The sequence below is a fragment of the Betta splendens genome, chromosome 9 (genome assembly GCF_900634795.4).
Source record: "Betta splendens chromosome 9, fBetSpl5.4, whole genome shotgun sequence".
Taxonomy (NCBI): domain Eukaryota; kingdom Metazoa; phylum Chordata; class Actinopteri; order Anabantiformes; family Osphronemidae; genus Betta; species Betta splendens.
In genome coordinates, this window is record NC_040889.2 from 21,389,450 (window position 1) to 21,404,955 (window position 15,506).

At 49.5% G+C, this 15,506-nt stretch overlaps 2 protein-coding genes across 4 annotated transcripts; one reads left to right on the forward strand and one right to left on the reverse strand.

Moving 5' to 3' along the window:
* Positions 1 to 377: 377 nt before the first annotated feature.
* Positions 378 to 10,371, reverse strand: si:ch211-225b11.4 (thyroid adenoma-associated protein homolog). 3 transcript variants are annotated; one of them, XR_003786932.3, is made up of 30 exons: positions 10,102 to 10,371; positions 9,831 to 10,011; positions 9,667 to 9,753; positions 9,559 to 9,586; positions 9,337 to 9,485; positions 9,131 to 9,253; positions 8,927 to 9,047; positions 8,551 to 8,847; positions 8,342 to 8,478; positions 8,063 to 8,260; positions 7,281 to 7,980; positions 7,028 to 7,180; positions 6,840 to 6,949; positions 6,574 to 6,734; positions 6,338 to 6,492; positions 6,093 to 6,257; positions 5,872 to 6,020; positions 5,656 to 5,793; positions 5,471 to 5,575; positions 5,042 to 5,393; positions 4,701 to 4,953; positions 4,366 to 4,602; positions 4,077 to 4,281; positions 3,429 to 3,617; positions 2,669 to 2,928; positions 2,410 to 2,559; positions 2,045 to 2,311; positions 1,760 to 1,962; positions 1,100 to 1,666; positions 378 to 1,015 (listed from the first exon to the last, which is right to left on the reverse strand). XR_003786932.3 is itself a non-coding variant. In XM_029162193.3 (30 exons), the coding sequence occupies exons 1-30, from the start codon at positions 10,218 to 10,220 to the stop codon at positions 1,419 to 1,421; spliced, it is 5,565 nt and encodes a 1,854-aa protein (XP_029018026.1). In that variant the 5' UTR covers positions 10,221 to 10,370; the 3' UTR covers positions 378 to 1,418. The 3 variants fall into 3 exon arrangements, 2 of the variants coding, with proteins under 2 accessions (XP_029018026.1, XP_029018025.1); XM_029162193.3 differs by having other exon boundaries at positions 378 to 1,666; positions 8,551 to 8,632; positions 8,708 to 8,847; positions 10,102 to 10,370; XM_029162192.3 differs by having other exon boundaries at positions 378 to 1,666.
* Positions 10,372 to 10,524: 153 nt separating this feature from the next.
* On the forward strand, positions 10,525 to 15,297 carry tctn2 (tectonic family member 2). Its single transcript, XM_029162262.3, has 18 exons — positions 10,525 to 10,770; positions 10,899 to 11,012; positions 11,405 to 11,475; positions 11,591 to 11,789; positions 11,887 to 11,987; positions 12,065 to 12,264; positions 12,354 to 12,474; positions 12,567 to 12,720; positions 13,126 to 13,209; positions 13,294 to 13,416; positions 13,512 to 13,586; positions 13,698 to 13,799; positions 13,877 to 13,994; positions 14,088 to 14,191; positions 14,312 to 14,459; positions 14,580 to 14,720; positions 14,807 to 14,895; positions 15,008 to 15,297. The coding sequence occupies exons 1-18, from the start codon at positions 10,671 to 10,673 to the stop codon at positions 15,127 to 15,129; spliced, it is 2,166 nt and encodes a 721-aa protein (XP_029018095.1). The 5' UTR covers positions 10,525 to 10,670; the 3' UTR covers positions 15,130 to 15,297.
* Positions 15,298 to 15,506: the final 209 nt, after the last annotated feature.

Genomic DNA, 15,506 nt, shown 5'->3' on the forward strand with positions numbered 1-15,506 from the left:
GAGAATAAACACAGTCCAAACACTCTGCAGAAACAGTGATATTTCTACAATTATTTTTCAACCTACTTACTCACTTTTTACTGAGGACCTGTGGGCCCCGATGCACCAACCCCAGCGCTGTGAGCAGTCAAAGCACAGGGAGCCTGGGCCATTGTTGGCTCAACGGTAAACAGGGCCCACGCGCAGCGCAGCCTGTGGTTCACACAGACGCTCGCCCAGTTTTCAGGCAATTACCAGAGCAAACACGCAGCATCTGTCCGTCACAGTGAGGGTTGTTACGGGGAAGCGTTTCTCCCAGCATGCAATGGGTGAAACCCTAAAGCCCGTAGGCCTGTAAAGGCTGAATGCATTTGTGACTATGAAAGAGTGAAAATACATTCTCTCAAAACTAAAAAAGCTTTTTATTTAAAAACGAGTTTAAAATGGTATCTTCATCAATCAGTACATACTTGAAATTGAGGGCTGCTGCACAGTTCCTCATAGGATAACTCTGCAGACTGACGGCTCTTTGATCAACTTCGCATTCGCAATCTAATCTCAGAGCTCTCTACCAGGTGTTACCTTGGTCCTGGGTATCAGTAAAAGTTATGCTGATACAATGACGCCATGTTGCGTAATTTAGAAGCCTGCAAGAAAACAGTTTTACACACACATTGGAAACTTTTGTGTAGTCAGATGTACAGTGTGTAAAACAATGAGCATTCGTTGACGGTTTATAGTGAGATGATGATCAATGATGCTGTGCAAATGTGATCACCGCTGAAAAATATACAATTTATGAGCATATACATTTCCATAAACATGTCATTAGTAGCCAAACAGTGCAGCATGTGCAGCCTTCGTGGCAGAGCTCGTCTAACAACTCACAGCAGGGGGGCTACCGGTGATGTAACTCTGCTCTGATGTGTGGTCGGTCGCTGAGCAACCGTCTGCTCGTCTTGTACTCCATTAAATCGGTCAATCATCTTCAGCCCCCATGCGGCCTGAGAATGGACACTTATCCAACGCACAGCCTCTAATGGAGCATTAAAGCAGAGACTCATCAGCTCCTCCCTGCTGCGCTGTAAGAAACCAATACGGACGGATGCTGCTGCATTACATCAGAGGGCTGATCTGGGAGTATAAACGGAGCAGACTGGGATCGGAACCACGGGCCTGGGGCTTCACCGGTGGCTGTGCCTCTGGATAGAATGTCAAACGCACTGTATCAAGAACATGCCTTGAAGTTATAGGGAAGAACCGTTTTGTCCACGTGGCAGCTCATCGCTGTGTTCGCCTTCTCTGTGTAGGTAACACGATGATGGGGAGCAGATGGACGGCAGCCACTGAGCTCTTGCATAAGTCATTGAGCCTGACAACTTGAGGTGTGCTGCAGCGTTACCCTGCTGAAACCCCTACAGGTAAGACGTCTGGTCCCATCACAGCGGCAGCTCCCCAGCAACAGCCGCTCTTATGGCGGCAGGAAGGTGGACGCCGTTCTGGGAGAGCACACGACAAGCCTTCTGTAAATCCGCGTGCAGGGAGGACGCGTCGAACGGGCGTCCTGCGCCCTCAGCTGTGTTTAGCAGGCGGAGGAGGAAGGCGGCTCTGCAGAACAGGCCACAGAGAGCGCTGTGGAAAGCGTGGTTCACCAGGAGAGCCAGCCAGGTGGGGGTCAAGGCCTCAGCTTGAGGGGGAACAAACAGTCCCACTGTAACACAGGCGCTTTGCAATACACCACAGGGGAGCATCTCAAACACAGTAAGCTGATGTGTGGTACCTGGAAGCATCTCCCTGCAGACTGCGACGCCGTCTAGCACCTGGGCAGCATTCTGCTCTGCCCACGCGACGAGGCTCTGGGCCAAAGCGGGCGATTCAGAGCGTTTCTCAGCCACCTGCAGCAGGTAAGGCAGCACGTGTGCCGACATCGCCGCCGGCTCCGCAAACACGTTGGCCTCGTCCTGCTCGTACAGACTGGAACGCCTGAATGGAAGAGGCAGGACAGCGGCTGAGCAGGCGGTCGGGGTTGCTCCGTCGGCAGTAGCGTGTTTGTGATGTAGCATACCCTGAGCCCGAGGCCTCTCTCAGCACAGCTCTGAGGTCAGACTGGGGCAGGTGACACAGCAGCACCTCCAGCGTGCCTGGGGTGTCCCAGCATTGCTCCAGCAGCATGTCCAACAGCAGCGGCAGAGCCTGGTTGACCTGTGCGACATAGCTGCTGCTCGCGCCTTCACCCTGCCTCACACGGTGCAGCACGGAGGCAAAACGGGCCACCTTCACCCTCACCGCCTGGCTTTGGTCCTGCAGCAGGTAAAGGCCTGTGTTGATCAAGCTGAGAGAGAAAAACAGGGCGACTGTCTATTCATCATTATCATCATCATCATCATCATCAGCTGATTGGCAACATTACTATTATGTAGGATACAGTACCTGATCATGATGGCGCTGCTGCTTTCCCTCAGGCTTTGACTCAGGCTGTCTAGAGCCTCAGCACACGCCATTCTGAGCACCTCAGGGGCCTCTGGGGACCGGTGGCGTTCCAAGACGCTACACAAGCGCTGCATCATGGATGCCTTCAACCTGATTCGTACATGGAGCAGAAGAAAATCTGAACTGCAGGTGGGGTTGTTCCACGTGACAGTAACACGCAACTTTACACAGGTATAATAGCAATAGAACACGTCAGAACCTGGAGTCTGGCCATTGGGAGAGTAGCAGACTCGCTGCGTAGAGGGCCTGAGACAGAGATTCTGGCCCGCCTTGCTGCTCCTCCAGGTTCCCGAGCAACCAATCCAGACACTCAGGCAGAACCGGCTCCTCCAGCAGAGCAGACTGAGGAGGAGGATGAGGTGAAGCGAAATCGGCCCGGGCCATCGTCGCTACCAGGGCTGTGAGGTAGGTCCTGCGGTACTGCACACTGTGGCTCGACAACGCCTCCATCAGGTTCGACTGGACACGGACAACATAAACTTCAAGTTGTTTGTCAAGAGCTCATTGTGCCTGGACATACGTGCTGGAATATGTCTTTATATATTATAACTAATAATAGTACTAACTTATCATCACTCCCTGTCTCTAGTTATTCTATGACACATCAAGAACAGGATACACATGAACAGAAACAGCAGGTGGTCGAGATAATGCAACATACAGGAGTTTATCTCAGTGACCTACAGTGTATAAAGCCACATTATATGTTCCCAGGTCGACTGTGCTTGTGTGCTCATAATAATACAAACTGTATAATCGCTTCGGGCACACCCATTCTTTAGAGGAGGAAAAAAAAAAAAGAGAGATCTGCAGCCAGATTTCAGCCTCACTGACATTACACACGGGCCTATCTTTGCTTCCCTGATTTCCTCACATTGTGGACGCAGAAGGTCGTTGAAAGCTGCTCAACAGGTTTTTTTAAAAGCTTGTTTTGCTCCTGGGAGCAAACCGCGTCTCACCTGCAACACCCTCCTGATCGCCTCATTCAGGGCTGTCTGCCGCGAACCTCGCCCATCCACCGCCCACGTGAGTAACACCAGTCTAATGTCCTGGCCTGCTGCGGGGAAGCTGTCCCAGATGTGACATGCCCACCGCGCATCTGCGCACAGGAAGCAAACAGCTTGTTGATGGAACGAGGGCAACCCAACCTGCAGAGACACAGACAAAACACACTGCTTAGAAACGTTCAACTCCCTGGAAACAGATCATCTCCTTCATTTCATTCTTTAAGCAGTTACTGTACAGGTTTTACATCCCTCAAAAGCAATGATGTAACTCTGGCTGTAGCCATGACTGTGCCAAGCTATTATGATGGGTGTAACTTTTATTACCTGTACAGTAGATAAAGAAAGTTAAGTAGTTAGTAAATACTGCATAGAAGTTTCACAATTCTGTGACAGAGCTTTATCTACTTTTATCAACAGTCAAATCAGTATAGTACGTCAGAGTACAGTACAGTAAGAAATCTGTCAGTCAAAAAGACAAATTAAACATCTTTAGGCCACATACAATGAAATTGCGGTGTCGTCCGTTCAATTCATCCCAGAGACGCTCAATAAGCAGCTAAAATAATAATAATAATTTGTTCTTGTGAGTTTGTTACCCACCTGAAGCCCCTGTTGGGGCGTTTGGAGGTCCTGCAGGAGAGTCTCACTGAGCTTTGTCACATAGGCCTCACTGCAGAATCCTCGCAGAGACTCTGCGACGCTGAGATACGCTGCTCTCACTAGGGGGCAGTGCTGAGCTCCAGTCCCCAACCACAGAGAGGCCCAGACCCTGTCCAGCACTTCAGAGAGGCCTGCTGACGGGAGACTGCGAACCACAAGGCAGTAGGATTATTGCAGCCTTCATGTGTGTGATGAATTATTGATTGAACAAATCTCCTCAAAGCCACACCTGTCCGTGCACAGAGCTCTGTCTAACAGAGCTTTAACCTGCAGCAGCTGTCCATGCAGCCGGTTGTGGCTGCAGCCCTCCTCGGGACTGGGCAGCTGGGCTGTAAGTTTGATGAGGATGTTCATGTACTCAGAAGGGGGAGTCATGGCAACCAATGCCTTGGAGGCCATCACCCTCACACTGTAAATAGGACTGGAGGACAGTTGCAGCAAAGGAGGCAGAAAGTCTGACAAAGACCTGAAAAAGTTCAAATCCAAAGAAGGTTTAACTCACACACCGCTTTGCATTAATACACAAAACAAGGCAACAATGTAGTGATAAGCAGACGTAATCACTCTGTGGAGTCTTGGGCGCCAGGCTGGAGCTGGGCTAGCAGGGTGAGGACAGGGTGGAGCGAGGGCTGGAGGTGCAGCTTGGCCTCATGAGGCGAACCCCGGTGGTCTCGCGCCGCTCCTCTCAGCTCGTCCAGCAGGAAGGGCTGGAGCGCAGGGTAGTGAAAGAAGAAGCCGGAGGGCGACACGCAGTGCTGAGCGGGGCTGCCGTCCTCACTGCCGGGCTGCTGACCGAGCAGCCGCGAGCACAGGGAACCTGGAGGCGGGGTGTTAGTTAAAGAAGGACCCGGAACACGCATGCAATACAATCCTCCAGGTTGCAAACAGACTATAATAAAACCTACTGTAAAGCTGCAGAGCAGCGTTCCTCACGGCCCAGCAAGGAGAGCTGAGCAGTGTGAGCGACAGGATGGCGACAACGGGGGCGAACTGGAGGAGAGCCAGTCCCAGGCCTGAGCCACGCACCAGCGCCTGCAGAGTGTGGACCGCACACACCTGGGGCAGGTCCAGCGTTTGGTCCCAGTTCTCGGGCAGAGGCGTTCGGGCCGTGTCCAACAAGGTCTGCACGCTGTCCGCCAGCAGCGCTCTGGCTTTACAGGCCTCCTCCGCTGACACCACACACAGGATGAGCATGGGCAGACCCGCCGCACGCCGGGTCACCGACGTGGAGCTGGGGGACTGCACAACCTGCAGCCCCTACAAGCACACGGGAGACGGAACAGTCAGGCGGGATCGCTCGCTTTCGTGCGTCTCCATCGCGCGTCGGGACCCACTTGTTTCAGCATGCGAGCCGGGATTTTCCGAAGCTCGGGATCGCTGCTGCTCAGCAGGGAGGCACAGAACTTGGTGAAGCCGACACAGCACCCCTCTACTGCCCCCTGGTGAGAAGAAAGTCTCATTCAGAGAGGACCGTGAGAGTGATTCACACTATATATAATACACATCTACAGTAACTTACCCAGTGGCGGCATTTGAGAAGAATATTCCTGAATATTTCTGCTGCTCTTTTTAGATCCTGTTCTGTTAAAAGGCAGCCATTTGGGCCGGATTTGATTAAAAGCTTCTCTACCAGCAGACCTAAAAAGATGCCAATTTCCTAAAAGAGGATATATAAAATCAAGAACGACTTCAGCAAATATATCGACGTCAAAGCTTCAAAGCACGCCTGTTTTACCTTAAGGGAGACCCAGCAGCAGGTGAGGACGAGGCTGTGCTCCTCAGACAGCAGCACACACTCCTCTCCATCTCCTGGGGCTCCTCCAGACGCCTGGGCTATAAGGGAGCTGATGGCATTGCCCATGTCACAAAAGGAAGGGGGCGCATCTAAGGCAGAAGGGATGTCAGAAATGGCTGATGTCATACGTTAAACTGAGATGGGACGTACGTCATCGTTACCTTTCTCAGTGGCACCAGCCTCTTTGTCTCCATACAGAACTCCGAGCAGCAGCAGGGACAGATTCTCCAACAGGCCCAAGATCTGGGCGATCCAGCCGTGGTCCAGTGTGTCATAGACACCGCTGGGTCCTTCAAGCAAACACTTCTGAAGGGCGCTGAGGACACCTGGAACGTTGTTCATAGCAGGGTTTAAAGCGGCTGAGGCTCCATATTTGAAACCAGTGTCCGTGTTGCAGATGTTTCACCGTGTACAGGCTTGGTTCTGGCAGCGAGCATCACGTCAGCCTTGGCCGTCACGTAGTGCTCCTCCAGCTCCTTCACCAGGAACCCGACCACGCTGCTCACGTCTGCCTCGCGGTCACTCCTCAAGCTCCCGTCTGCAGGACCCGCGTCCCGCCATCTGCGGGTCAACAACCGACAGCGGCTCACGCTGACATTTAGGGCGGGAGCGGTTCTGAGCCAGGACGGGTCGGAGGCTTACTTGTGGAAGAGGACTTTGACCATCAGCGCGCCCATCTGGGCCTCCTGCACGCGAGGGCTGCACAGGAGCCGCCTGCTCCGCGTGAAGAGAACTGAAGAAATGTCACGTGGAAAAGCGGGCGGGAAGAATCTCAACAACAAACCCGCCGAGAGCTCTCGAATCTGTAGAGAAAAAAAATTATCTCTTCATCCGTTCTTTAAAACAATAAATCTCAATATTAAACATATCAACAAAATATGAGGCAAGTTTGTGAGTAAGCTAAGTGCCTCGTTTGTAGAATCTTCCAAACAGCTGATGAGGACCAGCTGCTTCGACCTGCAGAAGAAATCCCACAGTCCCTTCTCTCTGGCGTAGGTAATAAGAGATCCCATGTTTGCTGCGAAAATCAATGAAATCGAAATCAAACTCCGAGCTAGAATTATAACAAAACAAACTGTGTGTGAGACAAGCTGACCTGGAGGCTGCCCCTTCCTTTTGTCGGGGCTCCAGGTGTCGGTGCAGGTCTCCAGCACCGCAGACAGCAGCAGCAGCGCCGTCTTCTTCCGCTGGTAACTGTGTCCTGAGGCCAGACAGCTGTACGGAAGCTGACTCAGCCATTCTATGAACCCTGTTTGTAGAAAAGAACACAGCACGACACCATACGATACGTCAGTCTGTGGAGTTCAACAACCTTGTGTGAATGTATAACGAGCGGTCAGTGGTCGCACCTACTCCCTGCTCCAGTGGAGTCCCCTCTGCATCCACGGCGTCGCCGCTGCTTTTGCCTCTCTCTCCTCTGACACGCGCCAAGCAGCCGTCTCTGATGCGAACTAGGAACCTCCTCACTCCTGCCTGAAAGTGCTGGCGAAAAGGCGAGGACTCGCAATTCAGATTCTGAGGAACGAACGCGGTCATGACGGACATTTCCTCCGTGGTGGGCGCGTCTTTGCTCTTCGGGCTCCAGCAGAGGAGGCCGAGCGCGGCGAGGCGGACCCTGTCGTCGGCGGACCCCAGGGCGAGCCGGAGGGCCTCTGGGGTCGAGCCGCCCCGCGGGGGGGCTCCGGTCGCGGCCCGATGGGCGGCCGCGACGCAGGCCCAGGCGCGGAGGTGGCCGGGCGCGGCCGCGTCCAGCGAGGCCAGCAGGTGATCCGCGGCGCCGGGGAAGACGCGGAGGGTGCAGGGGAGCAGGTGCGTGGAGCTGTTGCTCTGCAGGAGAGTCACGTCGGACGTCAGCGCCTCCTGGAGGAAGGGCCGCCAGCGCCGCGCCCAGCGATTAGCCAGGTCCACGTCAGAGTGTGGAGCGGACGCCTGCTCCCGCCGCTGCTGCTGGATCAGACTCTTATACAGCTCGGATCCACAGGGCGACAGGTGATTGGTGGACAAGCACTTTAGGAGATGATGAGGGAGGTCGGCACACTGCTCCAACACCTGATCGACAAAAAAAAGACTTGAGAACAAGTACTAACAGCTTTATAACGGTATTAACGCTGTAACTAGCCACAATCCTTACTCTGTCACTTCCCACGTATGGCAGCAGGGCACAAAGATGGTGATATTTGGCTTTGGATTCCCAGGGCAGCGTCAATATTCGCTCGAGCAAAGTAAAATAAAGGGTTTTCTTTGCGTCACCGAACTGCTGACAGTCCATCTCATAGAGGTCCAGCAGCAGAGCGAAGGCGCCGCGGACCAGCTCGGACACGCCTTCAACCTGGTGACGCACAGAAGGACGGATGTCGCTGAAGACGCGTGCGACCGCCAGTCGCCGTCGCCATCAGTTAGTCCGACTCACCGGGCTCTCAGCATTGGTCCACATGATGTGCGTGAGCTGCCGCTGCAACGCGCCGCTGTCGGGGAGGAGGCGGCCGCCCGTCATCTCCCACACGTCGCCCACGCACGCCTTCACTTTCCTCAGCCAGAGCATGAGCACTGCAACAGCGTTTGACAGTTAAAGCGCCGCGCAGCCGCTCGGACCGTCAACCCGGACCCGGCTTCACACACCTTCAAAGGCAAAGTACTGACAGTCCAGCTTCTCCTCACACAAACCGCAGACCAGAGGAAACAAACCCTTCAGCAGCAAACACTGGAACGAAGCACATTGTGGGTTCGGTGGTGACAGCAAAGCAACGCGGAAGCGAGACACTTTGAATGGATTTACTTCTGAGGAACGTGCACTGAGCAGGATGGGAGGCGGACAGCAGGCGAGGAGGCCCCGGCTCACCGCCAACCGGCCCACTCCGTCCTCCCCCTTAGGGACGCACTGAGCCTGGAGAGCTCCCACAGCCAGCAGCCAGGGCTCTGGCAAACACAGGAAGGAAGCGCTCACGGATACGCAGCACAGACCGGTTCAGACGGGTGAAATGGTTCCGGAGCCTACCTGACCGGGAGACCTGCAGCAGACTCCAGGCGGCCGCCCCTCCTGCTCCGCTGTCCGACGCGGTGCCGATCAGCATGGCCACGGCGGTGCCCGCCAAGAGACGGGTGTCCCTGTTGACGCACTGGGAGACAAGACGCTCGCTGGTGACGCGGATCTGAAAGGGCGCATCCGAGTGGCCGCTAATCCGCGAATGTGTAGGGAAACCTGTCCGAGAATGATGTCCATGAGCGCCTGCAGAATCCGCTGCACGGCAGGGACCCCACGCTCCGGGTCCCACACTAGCGGGGCCACGTCGCCGGACAGCAGCTGGAACGTCTGCAAGCACATCTGCACAGACGTCGCGCGTCCTCAGGCCGCCAAGCGAACACGATAATAATCCCGTGCGCGATGTGTTGAGATCATTCACGTACCTTGACAGTGATGTAACACAGAGGTCCATCTCTTAGGGATTCCTGTTGCAGAACCGCAGAGAACAACTCGGACACTTTGTTCAGCCACGCGAGGTGCGACTGACGCCACACTTCGCGGCCCACGGTGCTGTCTTCCAGGAACATGCAGGCTAAAAAAAAGGCAAAATAATAAATAAATAAATGAAAAATAAGACAAGGGATAAGACTTATGATTTCACCAACCTTTCTGCAGATCCTCAAAACACAACATCTGAAAAGAAGAAAGTAGAAGTTATATGAAGTGACTGCATACAAACACATGACAAACAGGTTTATGAGCGAGAGCTGCACCTGCTCAGTGTTGACTATGGAAGACACACACTGCTGAGTTTCTCTGAAAACCAACTGGTGATCCACCTTCGCCAAATGCTGCAGCATCTGTGGAGTCAACACAAAGCCCTCATGAGCTCCCACTGGATTTTAATGCCCGCTGAGTGTGACGAGTGGGGGCTGACCTGGTCCACTTTACGGCAGCCCGTGGAGCTGCTGGCCATCTGCACCTGCAGGGAGAGCAGGAGGCGGACGAGGAGCAGGAGCTGGGTCTCCCCCGCGCCTCGAAGCTGCGCCTCGGGAATCTGCCTCAGCAGCTGCGTGGCCTCGTCCAAGCAGCGCTCCTTGGACCTTTTCACGCTGCTCCTGTGAAATCAGAGCGGGCGGAGGCGCCCGTGTTTACATCAGCCGATGATGTTCAGGACAGTTCTCGACATGCTCGCAGCAGGCGCCGACCTGGAGGATTCAGTGAGTTTGTCGATGAACCGCCTGAGCGTCTGTCTGCCATTGTCAGAGGTCTGATCCTCGCCGATGCCGCAATCCCGCAGACGTGTCGCCAGTTCCTCAAACGGCATCGTTGCAATTACTCCACCGAGTGAATGCTCCCAAACACGCCGGGGAGCACGCCGGGTGCTGCCGCGATGGACGGTCACGTGACACTGCTCTTATTCTAGTCCCGTAAAACCAGCGCTTGCCATACAATTGCAGCTACACAGTGCCCCCTACAGGATGGTTGGGTCTGACTCGTTTGTCTAAAATAAAAATTATTTAATCTTACGTTTACTTAAGATTAGGGAAGCTGCATCAATGGAGAATTACTTAAGTATCTTGACCTTTTTTCTTATCTCATCTTCCAGACGAATCCTAGCATTTGGAGCGGACGTAAGGGTTTCTACCACGCCTGACCGCACGGGGGCGCTGCTGCACACTGACGTGCACTTATTGTTCCCTAGAACGAGACAGGACGTTACCATGACATCAAACAATTTACAAATATGTCGACTTTCTAATCTGAAGTGAGCCCCATGGCTAACGTGGTTCATAGGGTCTATTCTCCCGCCGTCACACGCCAGGTCGGATGGTTTTTGCTGCTGTTTTCCTTGGCTCGCACTCAGAACACTCTCGGTAAGCTACTGTTGGTAGCTAACGCTGCTAAGCAGCATTAGTTGATTCGCTGACTAACTAATTTCAATCCTTTAATATGGCATCAGTGCCGATCTGTAAACAAAAACTACTTCCATTATATTCAACAGTCTTCCAGCCGGCGTTTCTGACTGCAACTGGTCCAACTGTGAGCGCACTTCTGCTTGGAAACACGGCGAACGTCTCTGTGCATCTGAGGACTGTGTCTCCATCCAATACCACAGGTCAGTGATACTTATCATCAGGCTACTCTGACAATGTCAGTCATCAGAGGATCCACAATGACCTGACATGATATTGTAACATTTTACAGGTACAAACCTAGTGTCTTAATTAAGATTCCTATAAGTAATGTAATATAATAGTTATGGTATAAAACCATTACTAGAAACGTAATGTAGTAGAACTAGTTCTGGATCTTTTGTAAAACTATATATATTTTGAATGCTCTACTTCTATAGCTGGATGGGATGTGTTTTTATTGCCTACTAGTATCTCAAGCATGTAGGTTCCCTGGTTTAAGAGGCAAAATAATAAAGTTGCAATAACAACATCTTTGCCTACAGTACTCTGAAACTGCAGTACTTGGGTTGGTGATGGTTATTGTCCTTCACAGGAAGTATTGAATCTCCAACATGCGTGGATGAAGCAACTCAGTGGGTGCTCACAAGAGAGCAGGTCGAAAAGGTACAAATTCTATTTTTAAGTAGATTGTAAACGATTATAGCTACAGCCACTGATCACGGATAACATAGGAAGACAGGGAGAAAATATTTCTCAAACGTCTTTGTTTCTCGTCCAGACTGCAGTTCGAGTTCAGCTGAAGCTGGATAAGAATCTGCGTTTGTGTGGTAAGAATGAGACTGCAGACTGCTGTCCGAAGCCACTGTGTGTCCTGGAGACCCTCCAGGTGTCTGCTTGTGTGAGCAGCGCACCTCAGGCCTCGCTGCTGATCCAGGCCACCATAAATGCGCTGTTGGTTCCTGCTAATGGTGTATCTGGTAATAATGACGCTTGTATCTTCGGCCTTCATCCTGAGTTTATACTGTAATAGTCCATACAAAGTTCATCATTGAAAAACTGCATTATGCATTTCAGAAAATAAAACAGTGATTCCAAACCAAGTGTACCAACCATTAGGCTCTTGTCCTTGTGATCTCACATTCAGAGCATGTGATGTACGCTGCTGCTGCGATAAGGTGAGAAGTCAAATTCAGGCAAATGTATTCTTCTCTTTCTTAATCAACAGTGACCTAATTGTCTTTCTCTCTCTCAGGATTGTTCCACTGAAGAGCTGAGGCTATTTGTGTCCCAGTGTTTCCCAGGGCCCTTTGGTGGACAGGTCTCCCCTGTTCCAGAGTACCAGTGCTCTGAACAAACTGCTAAAAACTCACCAGACTGGTTTCCATTTTTATGTGTCAATTCTCCACTGGAAAACAACCCGTATCTTGGTCTCTTTTACCATGGAGACACAATGTGAGAAATGTTTAAATATGTTTTTGTTGTTATCTTAGCTTTTTTTGTGATTGTATAATACATTGTAATATATGTTTACTATTTTATAGTACATCTAAGCCTGGTCCATCCTTCCAACGGCCTGTTTTGTCAGCTCCAGCGCCAGTTAATGTTTACATTCAAGGAAGTCCCATTCTCACACTGAATAACCAGTACTTCACAATTCCCCAGGTCAGCTGTGTGAAATGGGTGTTGTTGTTTCTCTAAATACATTTTGGATTGTATTTTGTAAAAATTAACACCTGTATACTTCTGTTTCACAGAAAATGCTTGGGCAGTGTGTAAACAATGCACCTGTAGCATTTTTGAACAATTTTAAAGTTGACTGTAGATCTTTGCTAAGTTTCTGTCCAACTGGATCTCCCTTGCATACACTACCAACAGATTTGAGTGTCAACGTTGGGAATGGAGAAGGAGGTATGAATCAGTTAGTGAATAAATTACTTAATCAATCAGTAACAGCCTGTGTGTGTAGTAGCGTATTAGCACATGGCAAAGACAGAGCAAGAACACTCAACATGAAGTACATAATGGAGAAATTCTGTCACTTTTGTCACTGTCACAAATTCATCATAATAAAAAGGTTGCATATGTGAGTTCTGGCTTGTGGCTGCCTAAAGAGAGAGTCAAAAGGCAGCACCTGAAACTCAGATAAGAGAGGTTTTATTTGTTCAGTAGCTGCTTTTTATAGAAATCTGGCAGGTTGATTAAAAAGGTTACGAAGATTTTAGTTACATTCTTAGTTATGTCATCAACACTGACACTGTTCTCCAGTTGTTTAGATCGATATGTCTTAATTTCTTTCCTTTATATGTTTTTCAGGTGGTGTTGTAGTGGATGTAATTGATGAAGTAGCTGCTGACCTAAGTCCCTTTATTTCAAGCACAACTCTTTTTGCCTCTTCAGGTATGAAGATTAGATTATGAATAAAACAACATCTTAAAGAGACTATAAACTGTAATGTTGAAATCCTATAATATTCCACCGAAGGTGAGAGTTTGCAATGTGAAAATGTGACCTTGGCACTGGACTATAAATTCTACTGGAAAGGAAATGGCATCACAAATATCACACTTACACGCACAGTTGGAACTATCATCTTCAAGGCCAGTGGTGAGTGCTCCAACACTTGCCTGTAATTTGGCTGTTTATTTTACTGAGGTGAGTTGCTGTGACTGCTATTGTTTTGTTAATGTCTTTTCTCACAGTGGCATTAACTACCAGGTATTCTGCCGTGTTTTTAAATGGAGCATCCGTTGGTGAGCCCAACTCAGGGAACCCAGGTAAGTCACAATAAAATAATTTGTCATGAGTGTTTTTAAAGGTAAATGATTTGCAGACTGTAGTTCACATTTTATTTTATTGAATAAAATGACAATCATTTTAAATGACAGGTTACCAGGTGGGAAGACCTGTCATTGGCGGAATATTACTGGGCACTGCTGACAATTACACAGGCTCCATACAGAGAACATCAGTTGATCTTTGGAAAGCAGGTAAAACCTGTTGTATGACAATAGGTAATTGCAGAAACCCTGTTACTTAAGCTGCTGTATTGTGATCCTACTGTTAGTGAGCGATGGACTCTGTTCTACTGCTGAGAAAAAGCCAATCCTCTTTGGAGAAAATTCAACATCAGGATGTCTGTTACCTGTCAGCCAACAGAATCTGAGTCAGTGCGATCTCCTGAGGTCAGTGCCTAAGCACGGGTAGAGGTGGGAGCTGTGTATATACAGATATAAAATCTCACTTATTTTTGGTAAATGTCATATTTTCTTCTTTAGAGACACCATTACATCTCTCCAGGGAGCTTTAATAACTGCTAGATATGTGGCAAGGAATGGAAACCCAGATCCTTTAACTATGACAGACTGGGTTAACATAAGCTGTAAGTAGTGTAGATGGTACATAAAACATACTGTAAAACACGAAACAGTCTGGCTTGTGTAATAAGATCACAATTCTAACTTCTAATCAAATAATGATGTATCTTGTGAATGATGTGCAGTTGTGACGTTAAACTCAAGTTCACTGATGGAAGACACTACAAGTTCATGCTATGGGATCCCATCTCACTATCACATCCATGTTTGGAGTTCTGTCACTGGCGTGGTGCAGGGCGTACCCCAAAGGGATATCCGTGCTTTGCAAGTCAGGTGTGGATTAGTTGTTAACTTGCTGTAATATTTAGTGTACTGTTAGATGTGTTTTCACTTCAGAGGGATGGGTATTCAGTTATTGTTAATCAAGAATCTTGATTTAAATGGTGTTTTTAGCTACAGCCTGTCAACCTGGGCCCTGGATTGTGGAGGAGGTGTCTCCTCATGTACCAACCCAGTGGAGACTCAACTCTTCCCCATCACCTCCTCAGTCACCTTCATAAACATTCCTGTCAATACAACACCACCAAAAACTAGGTACTACAGTTGTTAATGTTCATGTTTATATATGCGGTACCTGACTGGTTTGGACTAGACTGTAATGTTTGAATTTAATTTTCCAGATTCCAGATCAACTTCACAGAATATGACTGTGACAGGAATGATGTGTGTTGGCCCGAGCTCATCTTTCCCATCACCAAGTATTACACAGGTGAGAGCAAATATAAAAACATCCACAGTACATTTATGACCTCAATGGAAAAAAACTATTTAAGGTACAATGTGAATACTGACTTAGAGTATTTTCCCCTTTTCCTTTCAAGGTGAGCCGTATTCTCAGTCACTGGCAAAGGGCCTTATCTTGGTGTTCTTCTTCATTATTGCATCAGTTCTTGGGACTCCGTGGAGACAAATTCGACAGGCGTGGAGCAGTGCTGCTCTCTAACACTGAGAAAACACAAAGAAGGCAGGATAATGGAAGAGAGGATTATTTAAGCCCACACATTAGAATATATTACATACAAATATAGGTCTTTAGTTTGTAAATGGTTGAGAATGTAAATATCTGTTTCTGGTGCATGTGATTGTAATAAAATATATTTTTAATAATTTTTCTATTTTCTAGCTGGCTCAGTCTTTGCAAAGATCTTAAGTTATACTTTTTCACACACCAACAAATACATTGTTGATGCTGTTGTTTGTTATTGATAAAAAATATGAATGGCCAATGGCCAGTTTCAGTAGTCAAAACAAAGTTTCATCATGGAGAAACAAAAAGTAAATTTATCTTGTCTTCCTGTTTCTCCGGTTTAAGGCCGCGGT